The sequence below is a fragment of the Mesoplodon bidens genome (genome assembly GCF_964165515.1).
Source record: "Mesoplodon bidens genome assembly, chromosome: 4".
Taxonomy (NCBI): domain Eukaryota; kingdom Metazoa; phylum Chordata; class Mammalia; order Artiodactyla; family Ziphiidae; genus Mesoplodon; species Mesoplodon bidens.
Window position 1 is genome coordinate 143,494,481 of NC_138160.1, and position 16,810 is coordinate 143,511,290.

General features: G+C 56.5%; 1 protein-coding gene across 3 annotated transcripts; it reads left to right on the forward strand.

The window, feature by feature from the left end:
* Positions 1–738: 738 nt before the first annotated feature.
* On the forward strand, positions 739–16,753 carry ADGRE5 (adhesion G protein-coupled receptor E5). Of its 3 annotated transcripts, none has more exons than XM_081233804.1 (19): positions 739–811; positions 963–1,157; positions 4,588–4,638; positions 4,858–4,977; positions 5,529–5,684; positions 10,158–10,307; positions 10,396–10,442; positions 10,576–10,653; positions 12,136–12,313; positions 12,397–12,504; positions 12,725–12,948; positions 13,534–13,713; positions 14,536–14,727; positions 14,982–15,208; positions 15,334–15,400; positions 15,535–15,626; positions 15,712–15,880; positions 15,957–16,061; positions 16,146–16,753. In XM_081233804.1, the coding sequence occupies exons 2-19, from the start codon at positions 1,118–1,120 to the stop codon at positions 16,173–16,175; spliced, it is 2,214 nt and encodes a 737-aa protein (XP_081089930.1). In that variant the 5' UTR covers positions 739–811; positions 963–1,117; the 3' UTR covers positions 16,176–16,753. The 3 variants fall into 3 exon arrangements, with proteins under 3 accessions (XP_081089930.1, XP_081089932.1, XP_081089931.1); XM_081233806.1 differs by having other exon boundaries at positions 12,725–12,924; XM_081233805.1 differs by having other exon boundaries at positions 794–837.
* Positions 16,754–16,810: the final 57 nt, after the last annotated feature.

A 16,810-nucleotide genomic window follows, 5' to 3' on the forward strand; every position in this document is an offset into this window, starting at 1 on the left:
AACCATGGATTCTAGCTGGATAAACCTCAGGGCCACCAAGGTGTTAGCATCCAATAGAGACTTTCTCCTGGACCTTGGGCTCATTGCAGGGACGTGGGAACTGAGCTGCCTACCTGTGGATCTCTGCTTAGCCACTTGTTACCTGCACCTCAGTTTCCCCCTTCTGCAAAATGGGAATCATAGCGACACCTGCCTCGAAGGTATTTCGAGGAGTAAATGAGTTAAAACAGATAAAGAGATAACTCTAGGCAAATCAGTGCTTTCTAAATAATAGTGTTTTTTTTTTAAAAAAAAAATGATCAGAAGGCTCAAGATAAACCAGTCATATGACTTATTTGAAAAGGAAACAACTCTCCTATCATGTGATTCTCTGTTGACTAGTGCAGTGCCCAGGAATGCCCAAAATATAAGTTTCCTACCAGGTGAAACGCTGACCCAGAAAGGCCAGCTCCAGGAGCATGGTGGCCCCGAGGTCCCGCAGTTTCTCTTCTTGGCATCAGCCTGGCATCCATGAGGGCCCCTTTGTGCCCCTCCCCCAGCTCTTCTTTGGACTCTGGCCTCTCTGTGCCTCAGTCTCTTCATCTGGAAAACAGAGGAGGAAGGTCCTGTTAGCTCAGAGGCTGGCCCTGGAGACTCAGCACGAGAGGCAGCGAGCACAGGGTGGTCCCCCAACGTGGGTGCCCTGAGCTATTATTTCTGACGTGGCTCCTCCCCAACCTCAGTGCCAGACAAGGCAAGACTTCCTCCTTGCCCCTGGGATCAGCCAACCCGAGTGCGCAGGGACCAGAGAGTTCAGACACTCAACGGGCAGGTTGTGCCTCTATGCCACGTTTTAGTGTGTGTGTGTGGGGGTGTGTGTGTGTGGGGGGTGTGTGTGTGTGTGTGTGGGTATGTGTGGGTCCCCCCCCACCCACAGCGCCCCTGGGTCTGTGTTTTCACCGCACTTTCCTGTTGGCTTTCAGCTGCCCCGCCACTTCCAGGGAGGGCCCTGGGCCAGTGGCTGCCCCCGCCTTTATAAAGGGCTGGCGGGCCTTGGGGAAGCCTGCACAGCTGCCCGGCCTGGAGACACAGAGAAGCCCTGCCCTATCTTCTTCTTCTCCTGCGGGCAGCTTAGACCATGGGAGGCCCCCACAGTGTTGCCTTGTTCGTCTTTCACGGTGAGAATTTTGGGGCCCCGTGGGGTGGGGGCAGGCAGCAAGGGAGCCCCTGACAGCACCATGTGGTGCTCCGGCCCCCTCTTCCCCGGGGAGAAACGCGAAGTGTGGTTGGCAGCTCTGGGGCCAGGCTCGGAGGAAGCCACATGGTCAGGCAGGGGCTGAGGGCACATGGGGAGAGGGGCTGGTAGGGCCCAGCACCCCCAAGCCGTGGCAGGATCCCTCAGGGTGCTCTAAGAGCCTGCCCCCTCTCCCAGAAAAATCTCTGAGCTCTCTACTGGAGCCACTCTGGGGGCTGCTCCCAAAGCGGGGAAACAGGTTTGGGGAAGGAGGGGGGCAAAAAGCGAGTGCTGGGACTCCTGAAGACAGCGGGGCATAGGGGAGCGCTGCGGGGCTGGAGGGCTGGGGGGTTGGGGGTGGGACCTCCCCATTGAGGGGGTACCCCCAACCTGTCCCCCACTGTCTCAGTGGCAAGGGGCAGCCTCAGAGACCCTCATTCTGGCTCCCCTGAGCCCAGCTTGGACTCAGCTGTGGGTGGAAAGGACTTTGCCAGTGGAAGGTTTGAACTTGACTGTTGCTGCGACTTCCCCAGGGCCTCCCTTCCCGCCCCACCCAGGGTGGCTCTACCGGTTATCCTGGGCAGCTGGTTGCCAGAGCAACCAAGCAACAAAGAGAATGAAGAAATGGCATTTGGGGTACCAACCAGAGCTTCCCCAGGCCACAGGAACGGGCTTCCCTGTGCTGGCCTGGGATGGCAGGCGTGAGCCCAGTGGCTCCCAGACTGGGAAGCAAGAAACTGGAATCAGTGTGGGGCACACCTGATGCGGGCCGGTGTGTCACCGGGGCCAGCTCTCGCAGCCCCTGAGTCTCACTTTCCACATCTGTAAAATGGGGCAAGACTGGTCTTCACTTTATAGGGCTGTGTTAAAGGTTAACTGAGTTCGTATGCAAACTATTCCTGGTTCACAGAATTAAGTAAATGGTATTTATTATCATTATTATTATTATTTCACTGGCTAGTCTGGGGGGTAGACTGGAGGGTCCTTAGCAGGAGGAGCAAGGAGAGGATGACTGCCCTGTCCCCACCCCAGGAATCTTACGGCTCAGGCCTCGGCAGGGGGAATGCAAACCAGATGGGACTGGGGGCAGATGACCAGCCGCTCCACTCCCAGCTCCTGTTTGGGCGACTTCCAAGGACCCAGATGGAGAAGTCCTGGCCCAAGAGCCTCCGTAGTTGGGGAGCAGTGCCCAGCCGAGGCAGAGGTCACAGGGCACAAAACAACCTTCCTATCCCCCTGCAGCATCTGGGGACCTTGACCCCATCAATTCCACCTTTTCCAAGCTCCTCTGTTCACCAGATTCTTCCTGAATCTTTTTCTGGGCTCCAAGCCTCAGTCTGTCCATCTGCAGAATGGACACAAACAGGGCAGTTGTGAACGTGAAAGTTGCTACTGGGGACTTTGGGAGCTGGGGACAAATCAGCCCACGTCCCATCCTACCAGGGAAGGCCATTTTGTGGTGTGTCATGCAAAGAGGAACTGAGCCCCAGCCGAGGGGGAAACCGGAGAGGAGGACGAGAGAAATCCTCACGCGAGGGAGGGGAAGGACATTCCAGCCTCAGTTTACCCTGGCTGGGAGTGCTTCTGGGAGGGACTCTTGCCCACTGCCAGCCTGAGGGGTATCAAGTTTGGACCTAGGGGCTGAGTGGTCACGGGACCCTCCAGCCTGCACCCTTGACAGCCCCGCAAGCTTTGCTCATTATGATGGACCCCAGAATTCCCCTGGGAGCTCCCTCCAACGGCAACAAGCTATGAGTCATCCCTTCCCTTGGCCCAGGAAGTGACTCATGCCTGCCCTTCCTCCCGGCCCCCATCCCTCCGCCCACCGCCCCTTTTGGGTCTCCCTGGATTGTTGGGGTCTGCGCTGCCTCCCTGGCATTCCCACGTGGGCAGGGACTGGACGCCTCCCCCAAGCCCTCCCCATGCCTCCACGTGTTGCTGAGCTGCCCTCCCCCCATCGCTCCCTTTCCCTCTGTTTCCATCCCACCCCCTTTCTAATTGTTTTTCTCCATCTCGCTCTCAATCTCCATAGCTGTGTCTCTCTGTCCAATCTCTGCCATTTCTGTCTCTGAGTGTCCTGTTTCTCTGTCCCTCTCTATCACTGTCTTAACTTCTGTTTCTCTCCATCTGTCTCTCCTCATCTCTCTGTCTCTGTTTCTTTCTCCCTGTCTCTCATCTCTGTTTTATCTCCATCTCTGTCTTCTCTCCATCTCTGTCTTCTTGTCTGTCTCTCTCTGGTGAACCGTGAGGAGATCCCCATCTCTAAAGCCCCTGATGACTTGAGGAGGCCCCAAGAGTGGGGTGCCCCTGAGCAGCAGGTACAGCCTGGGAGGAGGTGCTCATACAGCACCACCCCCAATGTGAGCCCACAGCATCTTCCTGTGCACAGGGGAGGCTGGGGTGAAATGTCACCACTGGGTCTCAAGACAGCCATCAGGGCTGACAGATGTTGTGGGCGTGGTGTGCATGCACCTGTGTCCCTCGGGCTGGAGGATCTTAGATTCGAGGGTGGGGAGGATCTGAGAAAACACCCAGTCCTTTTCCTCCAACCCCCTCATTCTTACACAGAGAAACGTTGCACGGGGAACTCTACTCAATATTCTGTGATAACCTCTATGAGAAAAGAATCTGAAAAAGAACGAATACACGTGCGACTTCCCGGGGGGTCCAGTGGTTAAGATTCTGAACTTCCACAACAAGGGGCATGGGTTTGATCCCTGGTCGCGGGACTAAGATTCCACATTCTTCGCGGTGCGGCCAAAAAAAAAAAAAAAAAGAATGAATATACGTATATGTATAACTGAATCACTTGGCTCTACACCTGAAATTAACACAACACTGTAAATCAACTATAATCCCAGATAATTTTTTTTTAAAAAAGAAAAGAAACGTTGATGACAGTAAACACTTTGACACACCAGGTGATATTCGCAGGCTTACTTCTCACACTACTCTAGGAAATGGGTCCCGTCACCATCCCCATTCTACAGAAGGGGAAGCTGAGGCTCTGAGAGATGAGGTAACCTGACCACAGTCCAGAATTTGAACTGCGGCTGCCAGGCTCCAGTCTGTTTACTGAACTGCTGCCCACAGAGCCCACAGGTCCGCGGGAGCCAGGACCCCCTCGGTGCTTGGGCCCCTTCTCCATCCCTCAGTTTCTGAAACCCACCTCCAGGTGACAGGTGGCAGACCCTCTGGCCATGGGTGTCCAACCTCTGGGAGGTGCCACGTACTCACTCTCTCCTTGAGCAACGGACAGAACCCAAGCCTGGGAGGGGCCAACAGCCTCCTTTCCACAGTTGCTTCTCTCCTAGCATTGCATCTGCCCCTCCCTGCTCTGGTGACCCCCTTGACCCTCCCCTTCTCTGTTCCAGTGCTGTGTGTCTTGCTGACTCTGTCGGAAGTTGGGTCCTGGAACACCACGGGTGAGTCTGCTGGGAGCAACTCAGTCCACAGCCGGAGCCTGGGGAAGGGGCCCTAGACCCTCACCCACCCCCCTCAGCCCAAACAGGAGAGAGGCCTGTTGCAAGGGGGAAGGCCAGGGTCATGCCTCCCCAACACCCCTTCTTATGGAGATGATCCTGCCCCCCTCCCCAGCCCCTGACTCAGCCCTCACGTTCTGACCAAGGTCTCCATCCCCACAGCCTGTGGGCGGTGCCCTGCAAACTCCTCATGTGTCAATGGCACCACCTGCCGCTGCGCTCCCGGATTCAGTTCTTCATCTGGGGAGATCTTCACCTTCAGCTCATTGGAGAGCTGTGATGGTACAGAGGCTTGGGGGTGATGGAGGGACATGCAGAGATTGTGGGGTACAGTCCAATGCCCGTGGGGGGACATGGGTGTTGGTTGGGGGCTTCAGCCTTTCTCCTCAGGACCATCATCAAGGACAGAAAAAAGAGAAAGGAAAAGCTATGTGAGAGGTGGAGAGATGAGACATGAATAAACATGGCTTCCTGGAGAGAGAGGAGCTGGGTCTCCAGGAGTCTGGAGTCTGTGCCTCAGTTTGCCCTTTCAGGACTGACGAGGGGGATGCAGAGCTTCCACCCACCCCCTACTTCAGCACTTCCCACTGTGTCCCAATCTGGGGTGCCAGCCAGAGGGCCAAGAAGAGCAGAGCTGATTGGACAAGCTTCAGGAATGGCTTGCTCCAGCCGCAGCCCAGCCTCAGCAGTATTGCCTGAGAGTCTAATTCTTTCTAAAAAGACACTGATTAGCCATCAGGACCAGTGCTGGGGAGCCAGGTAGGGGATGGGGATCTCTGCCCTGACCAAACTCACGCCTTTGGGAGGTGACCCTGTGCCCTGCTGTGTTCCAGACATCAACGAGTGCGGACCACCCTTGACAGTGTCCTGTGGAAAATTAGCAGACTGCCAGAACACGGAAGGGGGCTATCACTGCATGTGCAGCCCAGGATATGAGCTTATTTCTCGGGCACCAATGTTCAAGAATGAGAGTGAGAACACGTGTCGAGGTAAGAATGATCCTGCATCTTCCACTTCTCCATCCATGAGGTTTGGGGTCACTCAAATACTGAGTCATTCCTGTAGCATCCAGGGGTCAGGGCTTTGGTTACAGGTGTAGCACCCAGGTCTGAGTTGGGACAGTTGTACCTGTGCCTTTCCCACCCGCACAGAGAGGCAGGGCGGCATGAGCCAGGGACCCAACTCCTGGCTTTGCCACCTGAGAGCTGTGTGTGTGACACTGGCCAGGATACTTATTCAGAAATCACTGTTAACGTGTGAGATGTGATAATACTATTGTGAGTCTATGTTTTTGTTTTGTTTTTTTAGAGTCTCTGTCTTTTACAGATAAAAACAAAAGGAGCTTTGCCTTTTATTAACTGTGTGATTTTGGACAAGTTACTTCACCTCTCTGTGCCTCGGTTTACCCATCTGTAAAAAGGGGGTGACCCATGGCGCTTATTACCTCATAGAATTCCAGGAAGGTATAGGAGATCACAAAACACAAAACAGTGATGGCTGTTGGGTTTTTAAATTATAATGATTATGATTTAATGCACCCTTTCCAGGATGGGCATCCCTGTGGTTCATGCCCCACGGTGGGTGCTCAGGAGCAGCTGTCCCAGTCCATCCCCTTACCAGGGGCCCCGGAGGAGCCTGGTCTCCACACATCACCAGGTTTTGCGCCCTTTCCAGAGGGGGAAGGCAGGCAGGCAGGGAAAGGGGCAGATGGGGCCAGCAGTGGACAGACAGGAGCCACGACTCCAGAGAGGGGTCCAGAGAGGGGATTAGACACGAATACTGAGGAGGGGAGGGGAAAGTGGGAGGTGAGGAGATGGCTGAGCCCAGGGTCCAGAGGACTCTGAGTAGGGTCCATAGGCCCACCCTGCCGCTACCTTGGTCCCAGCGCCTTTCCTCCTGCCCTGCAGAGGGAGGGCGGCAGAGCCTCCCTGGTGGGAGGGAAGAGAGGACCTCATCTATGTGGAGGTGCTGCTGGTCCACAGGGGCCTCTGTGGGGGTATGCTGTGCTTGAAACACGTGGCCTGGCCAGAGCCTTCATGTGAATTGGAAAAATGTCCCTTATCTCCAAGGTGAACACTGTGGGTTTAGGGAATGGAGAGTGAGTTGGTTTTCCTCTCCCACTTGCCTCCTTGGCTGGACACCCTTGTGCAGTCAGCAACCTGCACAACTGTACATGGTGGTCATGGAGCCCACTCAGTGTGCCTTGACTGGGGGTGCCACCCACCCACTGTTGTGAGTCCCTGCAGAGACACGGATGAACAAGAGTGAGGTGTGAGAGGGACCTCTACGGACCTCAAGGAGGGTGACTGCGAGGGCAGCCTGCTGGTTTGGACCAGAGCTTGCTGCCTGAAGACCTAGCTCTGTGACTGGCTCAGCTGGACTGTCTGTGCACCCCTTCCTCGGCATTCCTACCTTTGCCGCACCTGAGGATGTGTCCACCCATGTCCTGGCCATGGGGTCTGCTATGGGCAGGAGACACGGGCTGACCCCTGGGTTCCTCATCCCACTTTCTCCAGGCATCAGATGGCCATCCTGTGCACCTACCTCATCTCCCAACCCTCTCTGAACCCCAAGGCTCAGGACCCTTTGCAGAGGGTCATTTCCAGATGTTTGGAACATCCCCCCGGCCACCTGGCATCTTATTTGCATGAAACAAAAGAGGGGCTGGCATTCAAGATACTCAATGAGGTCAAAGCACCGTGTGTTCCAGCACAATATCTGCCCTCTTCGCCGCTGTTAGTGACTGCTGGGAGGAGACCTGCCCCTCTGGGGCCCTCTCAGACCCCCCTGGGCCATGGTGGACCCTGGGACCCTATCCAGAAATGCGGGAGGAGGGAGATTCAAGGACAAGGACAGGTCCACCGTCCCTGGCCAGCCCTGCCCTGGCTCAGCAACCTGCCTGGAAAAGATGCCTCCTGGCACCCTGACCCCAATTCTCAGCCGCTCAGCTTCCATCTATTTCCCCACACAAGGCTCCACCCTGAGCCTCCCCAGTAATTCCAGTTCACGGACCTGAGGCAGCTCTGATGACTGGGGCCTGGGAGGACGTTGTGTCAGGGGTGGGCAGGGTGACATCGAGCCCCCAACACACTGGAAGAATCAGATGAACAAAGAGGCTCCCATCTGGACCAGATGACAGAAGAGGTTGTCATCAGGGACCATTGCCCCTGGCCTGACCCTCTACTGAAGAGATCAACCCAGGCCCCACGATGACCCAGACCACTTGGGGACAGAAGATGGAGGCTGAGCCCCACTCGGCAGGGTCCACGGGTCTACGTCCCAGGTGAGAGGCCAAGGGCCAAGACAACAGAAACACCTGCCACCCTTCATGCATGAGCACCTGCTCCCTGCTACAGCACCCAGCCATTGCCCACTGCAGGCCTTGCTCAGATGTGGATTCTCACCACTTCCTGCCAATCTAGGCGATGCCTTCGTGGGAATCAGAAAAAGGCACCTTCACAGGCCCAAGGCTGCCTGGCCAGACATCAGCCCCACTGTCCAGCACAGCCTGGTGCCCACTGTCCAGGTGGCCCTGGCCTTTCCGGCATCACCCTCATTTTCTGTGCCACTGCCCAAAAGCCTCGTCCTTGAGGGGCGTGGCTCAGGGGTGGGTCTTGGTCCATCTCCATGGAGCTGGAGTCTCAGAGTTAGCGTGGACAGGAGAGTGCTGTCCCACCAGGGTCACCAGGATCCAAGGAGAACTCAGCTGGCAACACTCACTCTGGGGGAGTCAGGACAAAGGCCACCACCGGTAGCCAAGATGGGGCCTCCCTGCTCAGGGAACACAGCATTTCTCCTGCACTCGGTTCCCAGGAAGGCACACCCAGGCCTTTGTCCAAATCCTTAGGCTGGGACACAAGCAGCTGTGATGTCCCCACCACAGCTGGGAGCTTCCCAGGGAGGCTGAGAGAGCCAGAGCCGGCAGACGGGAGGACTTGGGTCACTCCTGGCCACATCTGGACAACAGAACATCTGGGCCGCCATGCTGACCCATAGGATGCCTCCATGTGAATTAGAAAAGACCCACTCACCGGGGAAGAGAGAGCGGGCCCTTCTGGATGTTTCTATGCCAGGAAATGTGGCCAACCCCCAGCCCAGAAGGCTGTCCACAGCTGCAGGCATCCATCATCCTCTCCCTCCCCTTGCAGATGTAGATGAATGTCAGCAGAAACCCAAAGTCTGTAAAGGCCACAGCATCTGCATCAACACCCAGGGCAACTACATCTGCCAGTGCCCACCCGGCTTGGAGCTCAACCTGGAGGACCCAAAACTATGCACAGGTAGAGGCCCTTGGAAGACAGTGTGAGGCTGGCCTGGAGCTGGAGAAGGAGTCGAGGCGGTCCCTGAAGCCTGAGGAGGAGGGAGAAGAGCCTCAGGTTCCTGCAATGCTAAGGGCCTGCCGGGGCCCTGCCCAAGGACTTGCCTCCCCGAAAGGTCCCACCACAGGCCAGGGAGGCGGCAGAGCCTTCTGGGCCTGGGGTTCCCATGTGGAGTTCCCTGCCCCCGTGAACATCCCCCAGACCCCGCCCCTTCCTCATCTGTCACATTCGAGCAGAGGAAGCTGTCACTTCCTGTTCCCAGAAGGGGAACCTCAGTCCAGGGCTGGACTTCCAGACCCCATGGCTCAGTCTCCCTCCTGGTTTTACTATAAAGTGGGGACCATGGCCCCTGCCACGCCCATCTTGCAGAGAGGCTACCTTAAGGTGCTTTGAGGGTGAAGTTGAAGGTCACCAGGTGATGGCACGTGCAATCACAGTGGGGTCCTTGGTGCTGGGCAGTGATAAGCGGGTACAGTGAGAAGTGGAAGTGGGGGGCGCCTGACCCTCTGGCTTTGTCCTCAGATGTGAATGAATGTACCTCGGGAAGAAACCCATGCCACAACTCCAGCCACTGCTTCAACCTCGTGGGCACCTATAAGTGCCACTGCCGTCCAGGCTGGAAGCCAATTCCTGGGGCCCCCAGCGGCCCAAACAACACTGTCTGCGAAGGTTCAGAGCTCAGATGCTATGTTCTTGGAGGCCCACACTTAAAACATCTGATCATATATTCAGTGGCACCTACACAAACGAAACAGAAAGAATGCTGGGGGAGCCCTGCTGTGCCAGGCATTCATTCTTTTGAGGCTAAATGTCAAAACATCTGGGGGTCCTGGAGAAGGAGCTGGGGCGCCAAGAGGAAAGCTCCCAGGGACTCCAGGCAGCAGCTAATTACTAACTGAGACGAAGATACTTCAGTGTTTTCACAACCTGCCTATGTGTATGGGGCTCACCTGCTATGTGTCAGAACTCTGCACACTTCCCATAAATAACCTCAGCGTCCACCGTTCAAGGATGTGCAGTCACCAGGTGGCATCACCTCCAGGGGTGGGAGGGGGCACTAATATGGGAAAAAGAGGGGCACAGAGAGGAGAGGGGCCTCATCAGGGCCGGGACAGAGCCAGACCCCCTTCTTCGTGTCCCCAGATATGGATGAGTGCAGATCCGGGCAGCATGAGTGTCACAACTCCACCATCTGCGTCAACACCGTGGGTTCATACGCATGTCAGTGCCGCCAAGGCTGGGTGCCCAAACCCGGATTCCAGGATAAGCAAATGGGCACCATCTCCTGCGAAGGTACCTGTCCTGACCTGACCCCAGACCCCCTCCTACAACAAGCACAGACACTCTCACACCTAATGAACTGCTGTCCTGTCCCCTGCAGAGATCTCCTTCCCCACCTGGACCGCACCCCCTGAAATCAAGAGCCAGGTGAGTGGCCCCAGCAGGGAACAGGAGGCAGGAAATCCCTCCACTCAGCTCACCCTGTCCACCCATTTTCCCCAAGCTCCCCCATCCAGGATGAGGTTCTCTGACCCAGCCCCCTTCTCTCCCCTCTCTCCAGAGCCTCTCTGGCTTCTTTGAAAGAGTCCAGAAAATGAGCATAGACTTCAACTCATCCTTGACCCAGGAAACCATCCAGGTAAGGGCAGGCCCTGGGGGGAACCCCAGGACAGTGTGGGGTGGCTGGAGGATGCTTCAGTGTGAGTGGAGATGCCCAAGCAGGGGCCTCTGTGTCTGTATGCACAATATACACACACACCATATATATACATTGTACAAACACAGACATACATACACACCCCAAAATGTACACACACACACACATTTGAGAGGGATATAATGGCAATAGAATGAAGCAGTTGAGAATTTCACCTCTGGAGCCAGGCCTCAAGGTTCAAATACACCCCATCCTACCCGCTGCCACTTCCTGCTGTGTGACCTCGGGCAAGTGACTCCCCCTCTCTGGGCCTGTCTCTTCACTTCATAAATGGTGCCTGCTTCATACAGTTGGTGAAAAGGTTTAAATGAACTAATAGAAGTAAGGCTCAAAGAATAGTACCTGGCACACAGTATAAGCAGTATACGTAAGTTTTGGCATATGTCCTTAGCCTGGTAGAAATATTGAGCCCCTAAAAAATAATAATAATAACTTTTAAAAAGAGAAATATGCGAGGAACTTCCTTGGTGGTCCAGTGGGTAACACTCCACACTCTCAGTGCAGGGGGCCTGGGCTCCCTGGTTGGGGAACTAGATCCCGCATGCATGCCGCAACTAGTAAGAGTCCTCATGCCCCAACTAAAGATGCCGCATGCCGTACAAAGATCCCACGTGCTGCAACCAAGACCCGGCGCAGCCAAAATAAATAAATAAATATTTTAAAAAGAGAGAGAGAGAAACATGTGAGCCCCTTGTGTCATTTAAAATTTTCCAGTAGCTACATTTTTAAAATATAAAAGTAGGGCTTCCCTGGTGGCGCAGTGGTTGAGAATCTGCCTGCCGATGCAGGGGACACGGGTTCGCGCCCCAGTCCAGGAAGATCCCACATGCTGTGGAGCGACTAGGCCCGTGAGCCATGGCTGCTAAGCCTGCGCGTCCGGAGCCTGTGCTCCGCAACGGGAGAGGCCACAACAGTGAGAGGCCCGCGTACCGCAAAAAAAAATAATAATAATAAAAATAATAAAATAAAATATAAAAGTAAAGAATAAATTTAAGAGCAAAAGTAAACAAGTGAAATTAATGTAAAAATTGCATATAACCCAGTAGATTCAAACTATTACCATTTCAACGTGGAGCCATATTTCAAGCGACACCTGTGGCTCGTGGCAACTGTTCTGGGGCAGTGCAGACTTAGAAAAGGGCCTGACATAAAGCCCGTGCCTGATAAATGTTAAGTGCTGTCGTTGTTATAATACGTGCACACAGGCATATACTCAGTCCCCTTACTTGTCTTCTGGCTACTGCAGTGTCTTGAAGATTCCCCTGTGTCTGTCCCCCAGGCAACCCAGGTGGTTCTCCAGTGTGTACCCCAGTTGTGGGGGTGGGGTGAGGGGAGGTGAGATCAGGGTCCTTCAGGCAGCCCCTGTGGTGCAATGACCCAGCAGCTGTCACCCAACACCCACAGTACCTCATCATGTCAGTGGATGACCTGTTGAAAACCCCAGGGGACCTGGAGGCCTTGGACCTGTCTTCCAGGCACCACACAGCCACCTACCTGTTCTCAGGCCTCGAACAAATCCTGAGGACCCTGGCCAAAGCCATGTCTGGAGGCTCCTTCATCTACCATTCTCCTGGGGACACAGGTGAGACCCTGTCCTGCCCCGCCCCAGCCCCGGGCTCCCTTCATACACCCAGAGTCCCTGATCACTGTCCCCTGTCCCCTCAGAGCTGTCCCTGATGGTCCAGGAGCAGGGGAATGGAAACATCACCGTGGGCCAGAGCCATGCACGGATGCTGCTGGACTGGGCCGTGGCAGCTGGAGCCGAGAAGTCCGGTAATGGCAGGATCCGGAGCGGGCACCTGAGGGAGAGGGATGGAGAAGCTGGGATATGGCTAGGGGTGAGATTCAGAATATGCAGCAAGTGAAAACTGACCCATGGGGAGGGACTCCAGGCATCACAGTGGACTGGTGAGCCCGAATTAGACATCTTAGGAGGGAGGATGGGGCACAGAAGGAAGCAGAGCAGAAGGTAACCAGCGTGTCCGTCCCCCAGGCCCCACCGTGGTAGGAATCCTCTCCAGCCCGAACATGCAGAAATTGCTGGCCAACGCCTCTTTGGAGCTGGACTTGGAGAAGCAAACCGAGCTGGAAGAGATCTACGAAAGTCCTGTCCGCGGTGCCCAGCTCAGGCTTCTTTCAGCCGTCAACTTGGTCTTTCTGAGCAACACGAACACAGATAAACTCAACTCCAAGGTCACCTTTGCCTTCTCCCACCCTGTGAGTCCTTGGGTGGGGAGGGGGGTTCAGCCCTACTGCTCACCCCACGGCCAAGGTCACCGTGGTCCCTCTGCAGCCTTTGTTTCCCCACCTCCACCCACTCTGCTCCTTCCTTACAGGTATCTCAGGGCCTTTGCACTTGCTGTGCCCTCTGCCTGGGACACCTTTCCTCCACATGACTCAGTCCTTTACCTGTCTCCAGTCTTTGTTCAAATGTCACCTCCTTTTCTAGGTCTTCCCTGCTTATTTTAAATTACAATCTGTAATCACGCCCCACCTTTCCCCTTTGCTCTTTTCCTTCTTTCTTTTGCACTCAGCACCTTCTAACACACTATCTAGTTTACTTATTGAATATTTATTAGGTTTATTATTTTCTGTCTGTCTCCCCCACTAGTATGTCAGCCCCAGAAGGCCAGGGACTTGTGTCTGCCCTGTTTACTCCCGTGTCCCCTGGCCTGACACACACAGTAGGTGCTCAGTAGACAAATGCCAAATGAAAAACATCCCCCTTTGGGTTCAACCCAAGCCCAGTACCCAAGGGTGGGTTCCAGGCTAACCTCTACCACCGCCCCTACCTGCTCACAGTGGGAGACGCCCGGGACACGGCAGGAGCTGATCTGTGCCTTCTGGAAGAGTGACAGCAACAGCAGCGGGTACTGGGCCACCTCGGGCTGCCAGACGCTGGGCAGCGGGAATGGCAGCACCACCTGCCAATGCAATCACCTGAGCAGCTTTGCTATTCTCATGGCCCACTACGATGTGGAGGTGAGCAGACCAGGGGCCATCCTCAAAAACCCACAAGTGGCACGGTTGGCTTCGGTGAGACAGGCAGCTGGTTCTTGGGGGTACGGTCCACCCGGTTCTGTATGGTTGCACAGCCCAGGTGGCCCTACACCACACCCCCCAGTCCTTTCCCTGGGACCCCCCAGACCTCCACATGACCCAGCAACTAAACAGAGTGGCCTGGCACTGCAGGCCCTGCTCCGGCCGGTGCCCCTCTGACCGCTCACCCCCTAACAAGTTGTTAAATATCCCTAAAAGCTCCTGAGGGAGCACAGCTTTCTGTATGTGGCCTCAGAGGGATCCATAGATACGCTGGGCCATGTGAATACCTGGAATGGGCCAGGCAGAGTAGGGGAGGCTGGTGGTCCAGGCCCAAGGCCCAGGAAGGACAAAAATGTGGGTTTTGAGGAGCTCATAGGTGTGGCTAGGTGTAGGAGGGGCAAGAGATGAGACAGAGATGAGGGTCAGAGAGGTGGGCTCATCAGTGTTGGGAAAGAAGGTTGCAGCCATTGAGCCCTCATTGGGGACCTTCTCAGGAGAGCTGTCTGGGTGTGTAGTGGGGAAGCCCACCCGGAAGAACTAGGGATCCCTGCTGCACCCATGGGGGTGGGGGTGGCGGTATTTAGGATGAGACACAGCAGGTTTACTCAGATGTTGATGGCAGAGGAGGTGGGGAGGAGATGAGCCACCTGATCAGAGTCCTACAGGCCAGGTCCCAGGTGCCTGTTGGTGGTGGGGCCCACAAGGAGGGCAGGAAGGCCTCAGAGTGCTAATCGAGTCCCTCCCACCCCGTCCTGCATCCAGGACTGGAAGCTGGCCCTGATCACCAAGGTGGGACTGTCTTTGTCGCTGGTCTGCCTGCTGCTGTGCATTCTCACCTTCCTGCTGGTGCGGGCCATCCAGGGCTCGCGCACCACGGTGCACCTGCACCTGTGCATCTGCCTCTTCGTGGGTTCTACCATCTTCCTGGCGGGCATCGAGAACGAAGGCGGCCAGGTGAGGCCCCGCCCCGTGGAAGGCCCCACTCTCGCCTGAGCGCTAGACCTACCTGCGAGGGCCTAGAGTGGAATAGCCCCGCCCACTCCCAGCTGGGTCCGGTGGTCGGGCCCGGGAAGCCCAGGGCCCTGCCCATTCGCCCGCTTTAACCCCCGCATGGCCACGCCCTGACTCCGCCTGCCATCCGGCCTCGGGCCCGCCCATCGCTGACGTCACCCGCCCCTCTGTCCCTCCGCCCCGCTCCCGCCCCGCAGGTTGGGCTGCGCTGCCGCCTGGTGGCCGGGCTGCTGCACTACTGCTTCCTGGCCGCCTTCTGCTGGATGAGCCTCGAGGGCGTGGAGCTCTACTTCCTCGTGGTGCGCGTGTTCCAAGGCCAAGGCCTGAGAAAGCGCTGGCTGTGCCTGATCGGCTACGGCGTGCCGCTGTTCATCGTGGCCGTCTCGGCAGCCATCAGGAGCCAGGGCTACGGCCGCCCCCAGTAGTGAGTGCGAGGTGGTGGAAGGGGGCCAGGGCGTGGAGGCTGCACCCAAACACAGTGCCCCTGCTCCCCTGTGGCTCCCCTCTGGGCTTACTGGGTGCTGACCAGGCCCCTCCCTTCTCGCCCAGCTGCTGGTTGGACCACGCCAACGGCTTCCTCTGGAGCTTCCTGGGACCTGTGACCTTCATCGTTTTGGTAACTGCCTCACTCCCCACCCCACACCTGTGGAAACCTGAGGTGCTTGGCTCCACGCTGAGCCAGCTACACCGGCTTTGTCCCTGTGAATTCCAAGGACACCCCCTAATCCGAATTCTGTGCTCCCCACCCAGTGCAATGCTGTCATCTTCGTGATTACTGTCTGGAAGCTCACTCAGAAGTTTTCTGAAATCAACCCAGACATGAAAAAACTCAAGAAGGCCAGGTGAGAGCAGGGGCAGGGAGGGGGCCTGGCAGGAGTGGGTGTGTGAGGCGAGGACCTTACGTGGCAACTGCCCACATCCCCACAGGGTGCTGACCATCACCGCCATCGCCCAGCTCTTTGTGTTGGGCTGCACCTGGGTCTTCGGCCTGTTCCTCTTCGACCAACCTAACTGGGTGCTGTGCTACACCTTCAGCATCCTCAACTGCCTGCAGGGCCTCTTCCTCTTTGTGCTGTACTGCCTCCTCAACAAGAAGGTGGGCTGCAGGCCGGGGCTGGGACCCGAGTCCTGGGGCCCCCTCCTCCCCTGACCTGGCACCCTGTGCCCCACAGGTGAGGGAGGAGTACCGGAGGTGGGCCTGCATGGTCACCAGGAACAAGTACTCCGAGTTCGCCACATCCACCTCTGGGTCTGCCTCCAGCCAGAGTCAGACTCAGGTAAGGGCTGAGCCTGGAGCGGGGGTGCAGGCCATAAGGCACCTGGGCCTGGGATCAATTCTCACGGGGCTCCTTTCTCTCCAGGCCCTCAGGCCCTCAGAGTCTGGCATGTGAAGGCGCCATTCTGGCCGGGCCAGCGGCTCCCGTGGCCCCCACAGCTCCTGCACACGCTGAAGACCTCCTCTCCTCTCCCACTGCTCCGCTCCCTCCTGCCTTGGTCCCCATACGCACCATGGAGAGGAGGGTGACAACTGCCATCTGGCACCGTACTCCAGAATACCCAGCCAGGGTGGAGAGTCGGACCTACTGGGCCTGCTTCTGGCTGCCTCTCAGCTCCACCCCAGCCAGGACCCAGGTAGGGGCAGAAGCTGGCCCAGGACTGCAGCCCCTTGCCCTGGCACACAAGGCCCAGACAGACTGAGGGCTCCTGTGCCCAGCCTGGCCCTCCCCCCTCATCTGTCTTTGCTACAGAACAAGAGGCCAGGGTGCTGGGACTTAGCACCGGTTAAGCTAAGACTGAGGTCAGGGGTGGGAGAAGGGCAGGGCTGAAGGCTCACGGTACAGAGGCCCATCTGCCTCCAGGGCAGAGGGTTCTCACTGATGTGAAGGCTGTGGATACTGTGTAATGTTTTTTATCTGTATAAACCTTTCAGTGTTGACACTTAAAATTAAATATCACGTTGACATAGAAAGTGGCATTTCTTCCCGGCTAAGGGCTCGGAGACCAGGCCCATGGTGTCCATGAAGTG